Below are 17437 nucleotides of genomic sequence, written 5' to 3' on the forward strand. Positions count from 1 at the left end.
GCCTGTTGGGAGTTGCAGTGCTGCTTCCTCTTGTGGTTGATAAAGGACCCCCTTTGGGCAGTGTTAGTGTTCGTGCTGCAGTGCCTGGGGCTGTGCAGGTGCAGCTCAGCTCCACCAGTGGTAGCTGTTACAGTCCCCTGAAAGCAGCTCAGCTCCTGAGCCTTGAGTGAGAAATAGGGGCACACAGAAGGTATCAGCTCTTCCACTGACCTGTCACAGGTGCTGCTGTTCCAAACAGATCCTGCAGCCTGAGGAAGGGGATGAAGGATTTTCATAGCACGTGTTAAACCCAGCAATTTTCCGTGCATTTAAGTCTTAGGCAGCTTCAGTCAATAGCAGCAGAGAGCAACTGTAATGAACCCTTCAGCTGAGGTGCATTATTTAGAGAGATCACGTTTTGTTTCCTTGTTTTCTCTCTACATTTACCACAACTTTTAACCAGAGGATGCAGCTCGACTTAAGAGGCAATGCTTGTGTATGCCTGGAGTAGGGTTCCTTGAGATGTACTGAACATGAGCACTCTCTGAGGAGATCCTGCTGCTCTCTGGGCCACCACTGGTTACCCAAATTGTCTCTGAACAGCTTAAACTCCCAGAAAACTTCCTTTAATCACAGCTAAACAGGAAACACCCCATGGGTAGGAGAATGTGTCCCTCAGGTACAGAGCAGTAGAGGTTGCACTCTACTGCCCACACTGGTAACTAGATTAAACCTACAGCATAATTTTTGTATTTCTTCTGGCATTTACTCTCCATCCTGCTGTTCAGCTGATGGCCTTGCACTGATTTCCCTCAGTCTTTCAGCAGTTGATCAGTTGTGATTTTCTGTTCAGGATGAGCCACTGGCAGAAACACCTTGATCCGGCAGAGATTTGTTTAAGGTCTGTCATTGGTGCCTGGCACAGCACTGGGTACTAGCTGCTCCAAAAAGTGACAGGGAATGAGCTGTGACCTTGCCATCACCTCCTGCATTATCCTCACCTACTTCCCACTCTGTCTCCCACTGTAACAGCCAACCTGGCCATGTGGATCAGTGCAAGGAGGAACAAGATCTCCCAAGCTCCAGACATAAACCAGTACTAATGCTCTTTCAGCCGATTATGGCAGGACTGACCCTGCCTGGTCAACAGCAGAGATAACTGCTGAGCAGGAAGAGAATTCCCCTTCAGCTGGTCCCTGACAACAGGCAAAACCTCACCCCAGATCACGGTCTGGCAGAGGAAAAGAGCCCAGATTGTACAGACAACTCTGAATTTAACTTTTTCTGCCCCTCCAGACACCTGTGAATAGTGGCCTTGGGTTGGAAAAGGTATTCCCCACAAGAGTCTTCCGTTAAACTTTTTTTTTAACTGCCTTTACTGTAATCAGAACAATCCCTTGCCTCAGGTAATTGACTTTAGGACTGCTTTTATTGTACTAACACTGAAGTGTGTTACCTGCAAGCAACGTCTGCCAACACTCCACTTAAAAACCCAAAAATGCCACTAGGGACCATCATATTCTCTCCTTCCTTGTAGCTTTCCAGTGTGCTCCCAGGTGATGTTTGGTAAAGAACTGTAAGCACTACATTTTTGAAATAAACTTTGTTGCTCTATCATTGAGCCAAGAACTCTTCAGTGCATTCTTCCTTTTTGAAATTAGAGAGTAACTGTCCACCAAAGCAATCTGGAATTGAAGAGGGTGGAAGATGCAGCAACTTCTGGCCTGACAGGAGCATAGGATGTTTTGCATCATGTGGAGTGTATGAGTTGTATTAGTTATTTCTATTGTAAAGTTTCAGAGATGGGTAAGGTTAATAACCCCTCATATTCTGCTCTTAGATAAACCTAACACTGGGGGCCTGGCTGAACACTGAAATTGTGAGAAACAGCCATTACTGTGACAGCTGTTCAAGTGGAATACACAGAAATACCAGAACTAAGTGTGGGAAAAAGAAAGGACAAAGGCAAGCTCATTTGGCTGGAATGCTGCCATGTATTTAAAGAAACCAGGACTGCCATCACCTGGCAGCATTGCTCGTTCACAGAAGAGATCTTAGCTCAGAGTTACTATTGACAACTCACCACAAAACTTGACCGGAATGTCCACTGTGGTCCCTTGTCCCTTTCTGCCGCACACAACCACTGTAAGCTCTGAGCAGACAACTAGAGTGACTCTACAATTCACTATGGTTCGGTTACAAACTGAAGTTTGGTAGCAGCCATGTCACCACTCCTTCCTGTTCTCCTGGGATCAGCCTCTGCCTGGAGGCAGAACCCTGGAAACAGACCTGAATGCAGTTACATGTACAAACCTGGAGCTACAGCTGCACCCAGGCAGGACTCCCTGGCCTTAACTCAGGGCATTTTATTCTGTGTTATTTTATTACCTTAATATGCCCTCTCTCTGGATCATAGCTGGCCAGGTTTTAGGAATGATGCATTTTAGGAATAGGCTGTTTCACAATAATCTCATATTCCAAAACGCTGAACACTTTTGACCCTGTCTCCCCTCCTGGATGCCGTGGTGGCAGTAAAGCTTGGACAGACTGGGAAATAGCCTCTAGCCTCCATGCTTCAGTGTCAAAAGGAGGTGAGCATAAAAGTAGGTAACTCCACAGCCTTCCCACAGTGTGGATTTCGTGACCACAGCCATACTGGGATCAGGGCTAAGTTGTGCTACCTAAGTCTAAACTGTCCCTTTGAGTACAACAGGCAGGTCAAAATGGTCAAACTCCAGCTTGGGAGGAAGGAGTGGATTACTGTAACAAGTTGTGCTGAAAGTCTGTAACATCCTGATAAACAAACCCATCTGCATTAATTAGCAGCTCAGTGAGTGGGGTAGGCAGCAGCGACTCCAGATTTATCATCTTCCATTAACTCAGCCTCCTCCACCTTGATCACTGTAGCAGCTGGAACCTCTCCTCCCACCTGGATCTCTCCAGGGAAGTGCACAGGGCCTTCTGCCTGTGCCCCCACATAGGTTGGAGTACTGTACTTCATGAGAACAGTCTTGAACTGCGCCAGGGGTGCATTGGTACGGACTCCCATGGGGTCAAAGTGGGTTCGGCTCACACGGTATCCATCCTCTGACAGATAGTACAGGAACTTATTTAACCTGGGAAGAAACACAGCAAAACCAAACCCCGCATTTAGAATGGACGTGGTGCTTACAGGGCTGACTCAGAAGAAGCTGTGTGTGTCAGTGTCAGACCAGGCTGGAAGGTGAGCCCACACTTACTTAGGCATGTTCATGCCCTTGATGCTGTGCCGGTGGATGTTGTAGTAGAACGGGGGGTGCTCAGCACTGTGCTCGGCCCGCTGCCGCTTCGCTGCGCCGCGAAGCACCTCCTCACTTTTCCGTTTCCCTGCACCACAATGAGGCCACAGAAACCACTCAGTACTCACAGGCACCCCAAAAATGCCAGCAAAGCCTCAGACAAAAACACAAAACCAAAACCACACAGCATCTTCAGCTGGGTGCCTGCTTTTGTAAGCCAGTGTTTGCAGAGGTAAAATCTGGCCTGAATTTAATCAACGGGCCATTTTCAGTAGTAACAAGTAAATTAAAGTGACCTTCATGAAGTATTTGGCATTCTGCTTTTACCAAGAAATACAATTCTGGATAAAGATAAAATAAAATCAGTACTGGCTGGGGAAAAAACTTCAGAGTGCAATACTGTTAAAAAAAGCTACACCAAAATGCTCCACTTACCATGTACCAAGTAGGATTCTGCAGAAGTATTCGGTGTTCTAATATATACACCACACTCTTCTAGAATACAATCAGAATGCAAAATTAATTCTACTGTAAAGTGGCAAAATGCTTTAATTACATAGAAGGAAATAATTATTCAATAAGGCATTCAGCTCTATGGATACGCTGCTGTCAAGTAACTTATCACAGATCAGCATCTCTAAAAATCACCACAAATGGTCTCTGTGAACAGGCTGCCCCTTTTCTTACCTTGTTTGTTCTCGTCACCAGGACTGTGAGTAGAAGGATGTTTGAGAGTTGTGCACTCTGCTTCACAAACTAACGTCTTCAGAAGTGGCTGAGCTTCATCCAAGCCATACTGCACAGCCTCCAGGAGCATCCTCCTGAGGAATCCAGTGTTAAAGAGAGCTCCTGACCTACGAAACAAAAAAGAAGTCAAAAGTTTAGGCTTCTTAATGGAAGCTGCTCCAAAATTCTCTTGCCCAAATTGATTAGCAGTTATGTTACACTGTTTTTTTTGCAATGACAGCAACACTGATCTTGTTTAAAAAAAAAATAAATCGAGACCTCAAGAACAGTAATTTTATTTCTGCCCTAAGATGCTGAGAAAGTCATTCAACACCCGCAAGAAAGGTACTGTTGATTGCCAATCATTTTTAATACTGATTTGAAATGGTTAAAAGACTTAAAAATATTTATTCTTGTTTCTACAAATATTAATTTACAAGCAATACAATATTTACTACCATCAGCACATATAATGATTTATTTAATGAATTCTCCACAAGTATAGAATAACAAGAGTTACTTAATATTTGGCAAATACACAGAGGCAGGTTCTCCTGTGTAAGTGCACTGAATGTGAAATTTAAAACGTGTTACTATTTATTAACTGGTTTGAACGAAAGGAAAAACTGAATACCCCACTATATTCAGATCCACAATCAGTTTCTTGAGCTCCTCTCGATTGCTGTACCTCCTTTTATATTGCTAAAATAAAAACTGTTATGATATGAACAGCTGAGCTTCAGAGCTCCTGGACCCAGAGTGACTCTCCAAATGTGTCCTGTGATGTGAACTTACCAGAGAGGACCAAGAAGCACTGCAGTCTTCCCAGGCATGCTACCATGGCAGTCACAGGGCAGCTGCTGGTAAGGGTTTTCTGCAGTAGAAAAACAGCATTTAAATTGTTTTGAAATAGCCAGTCACACCTGTGTTACTACAGAGATGATACAGATACAGAGAGATGCAGTGGGAGCTCACTTCAGTGAGGTATTTTGAAGGGCAACAGCAGAAGTGGTGACACTATTGTCACTTCTGCCAAGCAGCTCAAGATGAGATTTAGTGACTGATGACTTAATCTTTAATCAGTGTTAAAACACTGAAGAAAAGAAAGCAACATAACTTCCCTATGTTTCTTTCAGGTAACAAGGAAAGTATTTGCCTTCCTACTGTTACATAAGCAGCTGTCCAGGTTAACAGCAAGTGCCAACTAAAAAACCTGAAACATCAGCCAGTTACACATCTGCAAATCACAGTCCACTTATGAGTCTGTGCAATTAAGCCCTGTGCAATTAAGGCATTAAGCAAACAATTAATTTACAAATTAAGATCTCTACCATAACACCACACTCAGCTACTCATCCCCATCCTTTAAACTTTTATGTTATTTTTAACAACTTTTTAATACCAGGTTCATTGCATGCTCAGGCATCTGACTGAGCAGGGCAAAGACACCATGAGTTGACACCAAGCTATCCAAGAGCCTCCAACTTGGAAACGAGGTTTTAGGGTTTATATTCATTTAAACTAGCATCTCCAGGAGTGCAATTTTTGTCTCCCGCCTTTGCTAACCTGTGTGTGGATACAGCCCATTAACAACAGCAGAGAAAAGCCAGACTGCTCAGTCCACTGGATTTTAAGGAACTGAAATGGAGCAGAAAAGCAATCTGACAATAAAAGCTATCCAGCTGCTGCTGTCTGGAGGAACCCAAGAGTATCAAAGGCTACCCCACTCCTGGGGCTTTTCCTGAAGTGGCAGATCCATGGAAATACCAGGCATCCTGGCAGCTCCAGCAGCTAGAGCAGGCTGGGAGGGTGTCCTGTGTAGAAACAAATCTCAGAATAGTTTAGGTTGGAAGGGACCTTAAAACCCACCCACTGCTACCCCCTGTCATGGGCAGGGACACCTTCCCCTATCCCAGGCTGCTCCAAGCCCTGTCCAACTTGGCCTTGGACACCTCCAGGGATGCAGCAGCCACAACCTGAGCAATTTGTGCCACAAATCCAATTCATTTACAGGAAAATCCATACAGACAACCGATGCAGCTCATGGCCATGAAGCACAGTGCCCTCTCCACCTCACACAAACCACTCACTGTTACTTACAAGGGAATTGTTACTAATGGGATGTAAATATAAACAAGATACAGAAAAGAGATGCCAAGTGTAAAGGAAAAGCCATTTACCTTCCATCATATTGCCCTCTTTCTGGAAAACCCTCTCTTCACACCACTGGCAGTGGATGAGGTATCGGACCTTCTTTGCCGAATCATCCGCAGGGGTTGGGCCCCGTAAAACTCTGACCACCACCAGAACAAAGTGTTCCAGAGCTACTGCCAGCAGCACTTCAATGCCTTTGTTACAGCGAGTTGCAGCTCTAGGGGGAGAAACACATGCAAAAAAAAAAACTGTACTCAATTCAGTGGGCAAACACTGCCATGGACACCTGAACCTACTACATGGTTCTTGAGCTCATCCACTTCCTAGAGAGAGGTACTGAAGATTTGAGAGATCAGGAGGAAGTGTTCTTTCTGAAGTGCCTCATTTTGTGGCCTTCTGGGCAGGCCAAGCAAATCTAATTTTGATTCTTTTTATAACAGCTAGAAATACTGGTCTGCCACCTGCATCATCATATGTGCAGGGAGAGAACAAGGGAAATCTAAACACCTTCAGGTCAGCATTTGTGCTTTGACATTCTCAAAACCTCTGGTGATTTCATTTCCTCCTCATCTTTCCCAAGCAGTTGTCCCATCCTCTTGCCTGTACCTTTTTTCACCAATTAGGTTTTTGGTCTTCATTTATTTAACAGACTGAGTTTACTGAGAGTATCTATATGCAAATAACCGATTTCACAAGTCAGTAATCACATCCATCTTTTGAACCTCAAGTGTGAGGATCTGGTTCCACTGGAGCGAGTCTAACTGAAATGCTTAGCTAGAAGCCATTTAAGCAGTTTATTTTGTATTTAGTAAGTCCTATAGAGCTCCAAAATGGCAAAATTGATAGAGAAATAGAAGAGTTTAAGTCTGGATTTTTTTTTCCACATTACCATCCCATCCTCCCTACCCTACTGATGCATTTTCACCTTGCCCAGTCACTAATTATTTCTCATATTTAATAATTTTTTACCCTAATTGGAAATGGCTTAGCAGTACCTTGTGACAGCAGCAATTACAGTCCTGGCTGCCAGCTCCTTGTAGTACTCGGTTCTGACAATATTGCAGCCATAGTGACGCAGGGCCACGTGCTGAGCCTTGGCATAGAGGGAGCTGATGTCTGTGGATGTCAATGACACAATCCCAAGGTTTCTAACATTTCTAAAGGCAGAGTCCAGGTAATTCACAGAAGTTCCAAAGGGGTCCAAATGGCTGAAAATAAAGGATGTACCATTGAGTGTCTATAAATGCTCCAGAGTCTGGCTTTACACTGAAGAAAACACTGTTTTATAACCTTCACCTATGATGACATTTAAAACAGAAAGAAGGAACAGGACTAGAACTTCCAGCACTGCTTAGATCTGGGTATTAGTCATTAATAACACAAAAAAATCATATCACTTATTTTGGCATCTGTATAGGGTTTGAATGAATGCATGTATATACCCAACCTGGAAGAATCAAGCCTGCTTTAATTCAAAGTTAATATGCTGCAAAATGGATAAAAACAAGATATGCAACAAAAAAAAAAATTAACTAAAAGAAGTTTAAAAAACCCCCAAAACTGATTTGGTATTTCCCTTCAGCAAACAGACAATGAAGTTATTAAAAAAAACCCAGCCGGGGTTAAAATTTTCATGTATATTTACAATCCATTCTGAATGTCAGAAAGACTAATATTTTTCCGTCGCTTTCTGAAACATTTAAAATTAAAGTTCTGTCCCCATACCATTTCTTGGACAACAAAATTACATTTCAAGTGACTGTTCCAATTTCTCCAAATAATCATATACTGGAAAGTGGGGTGGGGTGTGTCATTACCAAACCAGAAAACTGACAGAAAAATTCAACACTTACATAAAATCAAATGATCTCAAATGCATGACAACATTGGCATCCATTTTTGTCACCTCAATGGTGTCACTATTTTCTTCTCCGTTTCCCACAGTTTCCTCATTGTCTTCTTCCCTAATGTTCAGTTTCACCTTCATTTTGTTTAAATGACAATTTTCCTTAATCATTGTCACAGAATTTTCATTACAGTCATTAATTGTAACTTTCACAGAATTTCTGAGGTGCTTTGCCCACTGCAATCCCATGATACCTGAGGAAAAATAGAATTTAAGTACATTAAGACAACTGATTTTAAGAAGACCACTGAACTTTAATATTATTTACAGCCTTTTTAAAATATAAATTTTGACAGCTGTCTTTTTGTATGGAAGCTTCCCTGCCTAAGGAAGAAAATTATTGTGTACCTCATTATTTTTGAGCATGTGATGTCAGTTATGAATTTCTGCTGCTTCCACCTATTTGGTTAGTAACCAAAATATCAAAGAAATGGACTTTACCAGTGGCACCAAAAGCATCCAAACATTCAATGGGTTTGCGCTCCCCAGCAAGCACGGCCAGTGCACAGAATATCAACTGCCTGGAAGATAAAAAATGGCCATGGTAAGTTGAGAGAATATTTTTATTTCCTTTTCCCTATTTATGTCCCTTTAACCTAACAGTGGAATATTTAAGCTCAACTCCACCTTTTACAGGAAGAACTGTAAATCACTATGCTGAAAAATTGAATTCTACAGCAGAGTATTCTTAAGGTAAGATCTACTAATTACAGGAAAATACTGATTACTTCAGAAATTACACTATTTCACGTATAGTGTTCGTCGGTATAAATATTATTTGTCAAGAAGAGTTTTCTGATGAGAAACTCCTGTCTCCTGCCCTCTGAACAGAATTTAGCATGGCTGCTTTTCAAAACATATTTTTCACTACAAATTCACCATCCTTCTGATGCATCCTCCCACTCCCTGCTCTCTCACCTGTTGAGTTTCATTTTAGGATTAAAATAGGAATCTGTTTTCTGGGGCGTGGAGGAGTTGGGAAGAACCTGCACATCTGTGGCTGACTCTTTCACCACTTTGTAAGATGACTTGGGAGCACGAACTGAAACAAGTAATTGAGGCAGAAGGAAAGAATCAGTGAGAATTGAAATTTGTATTAATATAGTTGGTAAATTACATTTTAAAACTGCTCCTGTAAAGCAAGAATTCTGGGTTATGCTGCAATCCAACAGCACATGGACCAGTTTACAAGGATGAGGGGGGAAGCAGGCAATAATTTATCTTCTAATCTCCAAAGTGGCAAGTAAGGATCATGCTCTATCATCACCATTTTCTTCTCATAAAACATCACTTTTGTTCCTCAGTTGGGCTCTTATGTATCCATTCCAGTTTAAGAAAGCCAGCCCCTGAACCTGAGGTTTAGCACATTTGTTTTGCATGTTTAAACATAATACATTGCTAATTAATTAAAACCCTGTTAACGTAGTCCTGAATGTGTCTCAATGAACTGCATGAACAGCCCCATGAAATGTGCATAAACAGCACAAGCACATGGACAATTCCAGCACCGGAGCTCTGTGTAAACAGCCTGTGGCAAAACTTTCAGATCTGACAGCTGTAAACACAGGCTGCCATTCCTCTGAGCAATTCATCCCCAGTCTAAAATGTACCTAGGACACCCAGGAAAAACTTGTATCAACTGTGTACCTTCCAGTGCTCACCCTGCCTCTCTCAGGGCACACACACACACACGGTCTATCTGCTCCACCTTCGGGGGCCCCAAGAGCTGCCAAGTGCCTACAGATTGCAAAACCTCTGGATGTCTCCTCCCCACCTTTTCCATGAAGAAAAACTGCCTCATGCATTTTGTTAAAAAATGCTAAATGGGCCATTCCTTACCCACAGCTCTGAAGGGAAGCACACAGAGATCAATGTATTTCACAACACAAAATCTATAAAGACATGGAATATGGTACTACTATCTCTTCTCAGACATGCAAACTGATGCCCAGGCATCAAACTACTGGCATTCCAATTATTTAAATACGTTTTAAACCTAGTTTATGCAAGTTTAGAAACCAAAGTCTCATTCTGGACAAAGTCAGGTAGGATTGTAATTTACCAAAGAACTACTGACACCTCTATCATGACTCTTTGGGACTGAAAAAATACCAACTTGTTTTGGGAACCCAGGCTAGTGTAGTCTGGATAAAAAACAAAGCATTCTTACACTGCAGAAAGATTTACTCCAAAATTTTTTCTGTGGATGCCATGTCCCTCACTCTTTTGGAGACAACAAGCTGGTACTTACAACATTAAGGGTGAGGGGAGTAAGCTGTCAATAAGAACACAGGAACTGGTCAATGCAAGACTAAATCACAACTCTGCTACACCCTTATGAAACAAAATTTCTGAAATATTAAGGGCAGATTTTTCATTAGAAAGGCTGTTTCTGAATTTTTCCCATGTCTCCCACCCCTTAGGACAGTTACTGTACATTGTATATGACAGAAAAAGGCTGAATGTTTCCTGTCAGTCGGAGCTCACCTGTGATAAACCTCGACTCAGTCTCTCCTTTATTCACGTGACGATTAATGTGACCTATCATGTCAGTTCTTCGTACTATAGTCGCTGAGCAGATGATACAGTGGTAATGAGCTCCCATCTTTGACAATGTCTGTAAAACAGAGTCTTTTACATAGTTTCAGAATACATAAAGCATGGCTGAAGTAGAACTGAACACAGGCATAGAAGAAGTCATCTGTTTGGTAAGTCTAGAGCACTCACAATACCTGGAATCTACAGCCAGAGCTGATCTAGGCAGCGGCCCCCACAATGAGAGAGGTACAATCACATGCAGCTACCCAAGGGTTCTATCACACATCCTGGACCAACAAGATTTGGCATCACACACAGAGGAGCAAGATGTATTTGGTGACTAAGCAGATATCCAAAGTTCCACTCAGTCACCCACTGACTTCCCCCACTTCACAAAGTAACAAGAATTTCTGTAATTCAGCATTTTTACCTGGTCTCCAACAAGATTGGGTTTCACTGGCCGACAAGATAAGTGACAGATGCACATTCTGTACCCTGGAAAACAAATGCCATCCCAGAACAGGAAATGAGCAGCATGTCTGTGGCCTGCACCACATGCTCTCACTTCAGATTTCACAAGACAGCAGTAAGAGAACACCAATTATCTGGTACTTTCACTCTCTGCACAGGGAAATTTATCAGCTAATTATACATTTTAAACTTTAAAATGCAAAGAATTTAAAATGTATTTTAATAAAGTCTCTGAGCATCTCACAAAGCTACACCAAGTCTCCAGTTCAAAAGTACCTGTGAGTCTTTCACAAAAAAACTGTTACCTGGCAAAAAGACTTGTGTGAAGACTCCTATAAACATATGTTCCACAGTTAAAGAAAATCAAAATGAGATACCTGATACTCCAGTCAGAACATTTATTATTCAACTTTATCTTGCCCATCCTCTAAATAGGCACTTTATTTCCAACAAACCCATACACCTGGATTTTTAGAAAACACACACTGCTTTATTTCTCTTCTTAAACTTCTTTCAGGTATTTTAATGCATCTTACAAGCAGACCACAGAGTTTATTAAAAAACAATTAAAGCTACTAGATACTGATACTACATAAAGACTTCAAGTGTTTATCGGAAAACCAGGGAATCCTTATGATCCACCAAAACTGACCACCCCTGTGTGTCTGATTATTATTAATAGATAACTTTTATTGAGGTAGTTCTCAATACACATGCATTTTAAATTTTATGGTAATTTTCTTGACATGTCAAGCAATTACTGGTGTTTTTCTAAAGAGAAAATGCACAATTGTAACCATTTTGGCTGGAGAATTAATAGTTATTTCACATTTACATTTTACATCCCACCTCAAAATTCATTCTGTCAAAATAAAGTTCTAATTCAGAGCTGGTAACAAAATGTTGAAGTCGAGAGGAATTTTAAAAGATGAAACACAGAATACACCCACAATTTCTTCTAGTATTTACTATTCAAACTCAATTGCCATTACCTTCAAATTCAACAGAAACCTTCCAGTGCAAATTCTGCAAGTGACGATGGAGTTTGTGGCTATAGCAAGCTTTGAATTTCTCCTCAGGACACAATGGACAAGGCTTCCTTTCATCTGAAAATACAATTAAAAACAATGAGAAATGCAGTTACCACTCATATTAGCTGAGATGCAGGCCAAGAGAAAAACGGCTGAAGGTAAAATCAACACGAGTTAGAGATTAAATCCTCGGGCAACATTCTATTTCAACTTCTAAATTTATAGGTTGCCTCTTTCTGCTCCATAGAATATAGACCAAAATCACTGTAACTTTTAAAATCATTGACTTCTACAACCTTTGGGTTTTGTTTTCTAGTATTTTTTACTCCAGCAACATGACGCTAATGAAACTCCTGAATAGTACTGAGGAACAATAGAACTTTACAGATGACATACAAAGACTTGAAATGATTAAAAAAACCACCAAAACAAAACCCCCAAAAAAATCAGGAGGTTAGAACAAGACTTTGTTGCTCCAGCTCCTGGATCTTTTGGAAAAAAAAAGCAGCTGATACTTATTTAAGCTGCAAAAAAGGGGAATGTACCCTATATAAAATAATTCTGAAAAACAGAAAATAATTCTTGAAAATCCTGTATGTGAGACAAAAAGCAAAAGCAAGGCTGTGTAATAAACGTGTTGAAGCCCTTGAGTACTAACCTAAATAAAAGCTAGCTGAATGTCAAAAAACCTCTCAGGTAGCATTTAGCAGAACAACAGAATAAATCATAAATTAATTTTTTTGGTAATTTTTTTACAAAACATTTTTGCAACTTTTTAACATTCTTTTTGTTTCTTTTTTCTCTCTCTTGATTCTGCTGTACTTCTTCTGTACTTTTTTTCTCCTGGATTTCTCAGCTTCTCTGAGCTGAGCTCCTTGGGGATACTTCTTCACGGGGAGTCCCGCTTATCACAGTCCTCTGGGTCAAAACAAAAACTCCAAAGCCTGTTAGGATCTTGTTTCTCGTGTTTATTAGGATGTCTCGTGTTTATTAGGAGGACTTGGCAGGTCTCTCCAGACTTTCTGCACAAGTAATTCACTGCAATCTGGCTCATTTCTTTCTGATGGTACAAAATGGCCTTGTGGCTCACTTTGGCCTTTGAAGATGCAAAATGGCCCCAAACCATGCAGTTCTTTTATCTTTATACTCATTCTTATCCAAGTAACAATAGACACATATATTATTTTTCTTAATGACCCACTGACCCATCACCTGTGTGCTGCACTGCGGCATCTTCTATCCAATCACCTACTATTACCCAAAAACCTCTAGAAGAAGAAGATGAAGAAGAAGGAAAAGAAACAACATTCTAAATCCTCCATCTTGTCTTCTGCTTTCTAAACTAACTTAAACTTTAAACTATAACTTTTTTACCCAGTGACTTAATAAAACACTCTAATCTACACACTCACACTTTTAGCTTTTCTATTTAACAGTTTAAAAAAACCAAACAAAAAGCTCATAATTATTATGAGCTCATAATTAATTATGAGCTTACAAAAAGCTCATAAATTTCATATTGTATGAAATTCAGCATTCTTCTGGATCTCAGAGCTAAGCATCAGAAACAAGGGCACACACTCTGTGTTTCAGACTCCAACACCTCTTGTGTTTAAATATCACAAATATATGTAGTACGTTAAAATCTAAAGGAAAATGTAAATACCTGTAACACGAAGATCTGTGTTCTGGGACACTGCTGTGGACAACTCACCTTCTCTCAGGTCAGCCAGTTTCTCTAGATCAGCAAGGTGTCTCTGAATTGAAATATGTTTGTCTAAAAAAAACCCCAGAAATATTTAGAAGTTAAACATTCTTAGTTTAAAAATTGTTCTTAGCTTACTGCTATTTTTCTATGCAACATTTCAAATCTAGCACTATTAGAGAATGACTGTAGTAGTGATTGGAATACTTGTTTTTGTTGTTTTACTTCCATGGCAGCAGGAATGACTACAAAAATTATCCCCAGAGTAGCTGTTTAATAAGATTCATATATTTTCATATAGTACTACTTCCTTTGACACACAAACTTTCTCAGATAAAAAGACCCTCATTTAAAAAAAAAAAACAGCTGAAAAGATCAAGTCACATTCCCTTTACACCTGGTTTTACTACTCAGCATTGTTAGTGAATGCAAGTAATGCACAAAAGCAGTACAAAAACATCATATGAACTGACTGGCAAAACTAAATATCAACTAAAACTGGGCCAAATTTAAGAACAGTTATTCACTGTGGAGCCAGGATACGTTAAATTCTAACATTTTTTTTCTTTCCCTTAGTAAACAGTTTAACCTTTAAATCTACCTCCTGATTTTTCAACTTATCAGTCAGAATTTGTCACTACCAAGAAAATTAGGCTGAAATCTGCTTTATTGATTCCAGCACACAGAACATCCCAGTCCACTGTAACACAGATTCTGTAGCAATTTTAAGCTTTACAATGTTTTTACTGGATAAATCTTCAGGTTTTCTTGTGCCAGACAAAGCGATTGATCCACGTGGTTGGGATACAGAGATGAGTTTTAAAATGAGATTCTCACATTCCCTTTACCTTTCCTCCCTAGTATTTCTATCTTTCCTCCAGCTCATAACACAAATATTAAAGAGTTTATTAGCAAACCTCTTGGGTAATCAGATGAGACATCCAAAATGTTGCTATCAGATTCTCTTGGGCATTCTTCCTCTGCTCCTTTTTCTTCAGCTTCCAATTCTGACTTGGGAATTTCCACATCAATGTTGTTGCTTTTCGCTTTTTCAGAGACCACCAAACCATCTTAAAACCGAACAAAAACCCAGTAAATGTTGTTGATGTAACTGAACCATACAAATATGTTAATTTGTTTCCAATAATCTGGTGCTGACTACAAGCATAAAGGAGGAAAAAATTATGTAGGAGAATAGTATGAGATGAATTTTCACTCCCAATTATCCTTGGAAACCACTGTGGAATAATGTCATCCTGGACAACTGAAATGACTATTCACGCATCAGTATCAAGACGTTTAAGGTGAACAAAATAACATTTACACATTATTTTCTGGCAGGATGCAGTGAAGCAAGGCAAAGCAGGGAAGGAGGAGCTCCAAATTCTCCTGACAATTTACTATCGGCTAAAAAAATTTAACAGTTTAGAACTGTTAGAATTCATGACTCAAACAATATGAAGGAAGAGACTAAGGCAGGAATTCGCTATCAGCAGATGCAGTGATGAGGGTAAGTGCCGGTGCCATCAGCATTTGCAAATGAATGACTTCCTTGGGCAGTACAAGATGGGCCTGTTGAAGAACTTCAAGCACTAAAAGAGGCTGAGAGATGAGGCAATAAAATGATGACAATAGTCAAACCCAGGGAAAATAACTGAAGGAAGAGGTAGAAATCCCCAGGTGTGGTCGGAGAGGTTGTAAGGAAGCAATAGGAAAGGGTTCAGAAAGCCACGTAAATCTATAAATATTGTCCTGCTCCCAGCAAGATTCCAGGGGACAGGTGAGACTAGTGAAGTTTCACCACAGGTAACAAGAAATAAAGCTCTGGCATCGCGTTGCAGCTGAGAAGCAACAGAGCAGGCCAAGGCTCTTCTGCCTGGAAGGGACAGACTGGAGGCGCAGAGAGAGCACAAAAGGCAATCACACGCTGTCTTATCCCAACACAGAAACTAGGATGCACCTCATGGAGAAAATATGGACCTACAAAGTGGTTTGTTCTCTGGATTTGGCAGGGAGCAACCTGGGGTAGTGGAAGGTGTCCCTGCCTACAGCAGGGGCTGGAACAGAATGGGCTTTAAGGTCCTTTCCAACTCAAACCATTCCACGATTCTCTGATTTCACTGGTCTTCCCTATCCACCTATTCCTGACCACAACTTAAAACAGACTAGCAGGATCTTACAGCAGTTCTTCAGATTCCCCTGGACTACTTTTGTTTGTTTTCTTTTAAATATTGCTGTTGGGTACAAAGATCTGTTATGAAAACTAAAGAGAAAGAGAAAATGGAAGGAATACCTCACGACAGGGGCTCAAGAAACTTGAAAAACAGAAGCACAGAGTAAAATTATTCTACCTAACTCAAAATCTATCAGGAGATGCATTGCTATGCAGAGATTGTTGCTGTGTTCCTCACAGACCTTTTTTAAGCTGACAACTCACCTAAGATTTGCATTATGCCTAGTCCTCCATTAAAAAGTTGCAGGATTCCCGGTGACAGTTTCTACATGCTTTATTAATATAAAGATAGAAAGAAAACGGGTAAGTAAAAGCATGTTTGGTAAGAAATCCCTAACAGCTATTGATTAATTGGGAGAAAAGGGGAAACAGTTTCAAAAATGCATAATGAGAGCACAGCAGTGACAAAAAACTTGCAGAGTTGGACCAGCTGCATCTTCAGAGCACGTGGAGAGGTTAAAATGGTTGAAAAGGATAATACGCATATATGTAAAAAAATCCAGTTAATATGTAAATCTATAAGGAAAGAAGTAAACTTTCTCACTGAATGAAGAAGAAAAGCAGGCTCCTACCGAACCAAGACCTCCGGAATTTTTAAATGTCCACCAGGAATCACTGATTATGCACTAACAGAGAGCCTAAAGTATACTTACACGAGAAAAAGAATTAATTAGAAGAGTCAGTTCACTCGAACCGTAATGCTGCAGAAGCAAAGGACTGGCAGCAAGAACTCACTTGGGGAGCTGGAAGTCGAGCAAAACCAGCTTACAGAATCCCAGAGCGGGTCAGGTCGGAAGGACCACTGCGGTCCAACTTCCCTGCTCCAGCAGGCTCGCCCCTGAGCACATGGCGCAAACACGTTTTGGTTTAAAAAACTGCGGGGAAAGATGCGCGGCTGAGCCCGTGCGACCCAAGCCGCACCTCGGGCTCCCCATGGGACCTCATGGAATATGAAATTATCAGCAAAATGATCACCAAAGGCAAAGTATCGTTAGGTCTGGGGAAGAAAGAAGCGACAGGAGCGCGGGTTCGAGCGTACCGAGGCCCAGCAGGAACACATGTGGCCCCGCACCACGCTGGGAAAATGGGAGAACCGAGAGCCTGCGCCTCCCAGGGCTTCCCGGCGCGGGCAAACGCAGACGGGAAGCAGCCCCAAGGTGTAAATTCAAACCCGCCCGGGCTCGGCCCCAGCACGAAGGGCCCGACTCCCCCCGCCCGCCCGATTTCCGCCCGCTCTCACTGAGCGCCGCCGGCTCGTCGCCGCTTTCATGATCACGGTGGTGGTTCTCCTCCTCCTCCTGCTGCTCCTGCCGCCGCTCCAGCGCGGCCTCTGCCGCCTCTAGCGCTGCCATATTCCCGGCGAGGAGGCAGCACGCTGAGAGCGGCCCGCTCCGCCTACACTTCCCAGCCGCGCCC

At 41.5% G+C, this 17437-nt stretch overlaps 1 protein-coding gene across 2 annotated transcripts; it reads right to left on the reverse strand.

The window, feature by feature from the left end:
• Window positions 1–1953: 1953 nt before the first annotated feature.
• TRMT1L (tRNA methyltransferase 1 like) lies at window positions 1954–17430 on the reverse strand. Of its 2 annotated transcripts, XM_058842270.1 has the most exons (17): window positions 17262–17393; window positions 16226–16293; window positions 14706–14858; window positions 13798–13860; window positions 12045–12158; window positions 11012–11076; window positions 10531–10660; window positions 8962–9085; window positions 8485–8564; window positions 7991–8237; window positions 7133–7345; window positions 6164–6354; window positions 4779–4857; window positions 3945–4111; window positions 3693–3752; window positions 3219–3345; window positions 1954–3095 (listed from the first exon to the last, which is right to left on the reverse strand). In XM_058842270.1, exons 2-17 carry the CDS (start codon window positions 16236–16238, stop codon window positions 2807–2809), a joined length of 2115 nt encoding a protein of 704 aa, XP_058698253.1. In that variant the 5' UTR covers window positions 16239–16293; window positions 17262–17393; the 3' UTR covers window positions 1954–2806. The 2 variants fall into 2 exon arrangements, with proteins under 2 accessions (XP_058698253.1, XP_058698252.1); XM_058842269.1 differs by lacking the exon at window positions 16226–16293 and having other exon boundaries at window positions 17262–17430.
• Window positions 17431–17437: the final 7 nt, after the last annotated feature.

The sequence above is a fragment of the Poecile atricapillus genome, chromosome 7, assembly GCF_030490865.1.
Source record: "Poecile atricapillus isolate bPoeAtr1 chromosome 7, bPoeAtr1.hap1, whole genome shotgun sequence".
Taxonomy (NCBI): Eukaryota; Metazoa; Chordata; class Aves; order Passeriformes; family Paridae; genus Poecile; species Poecile atricapillus.

Coding starts and splice junctions, on each gene's coding strand:
- TRMT1L (XM_058842269.1), bottom strand. CDS start 17,373: ATGGCAGCGCTAGAGGCGGCAGAGGCCGCGCTGGAGCGGCGGCAGGAG. Junction 14,859..17,261: donor CGACGAGCCGGCGGCGCTCA/GTGAGAGCGGGC, acceptor TTCGGTTTTAAG/ATGGTTTGGTGGTCTCTGAA. Junction 6,355..7,132: donor GTAATTGCTGCTGTCACAAG/GTACTGCTAAGC, acceptor TTCTCCCCCTAG/AGCTGCAACTCGCTGTAACA.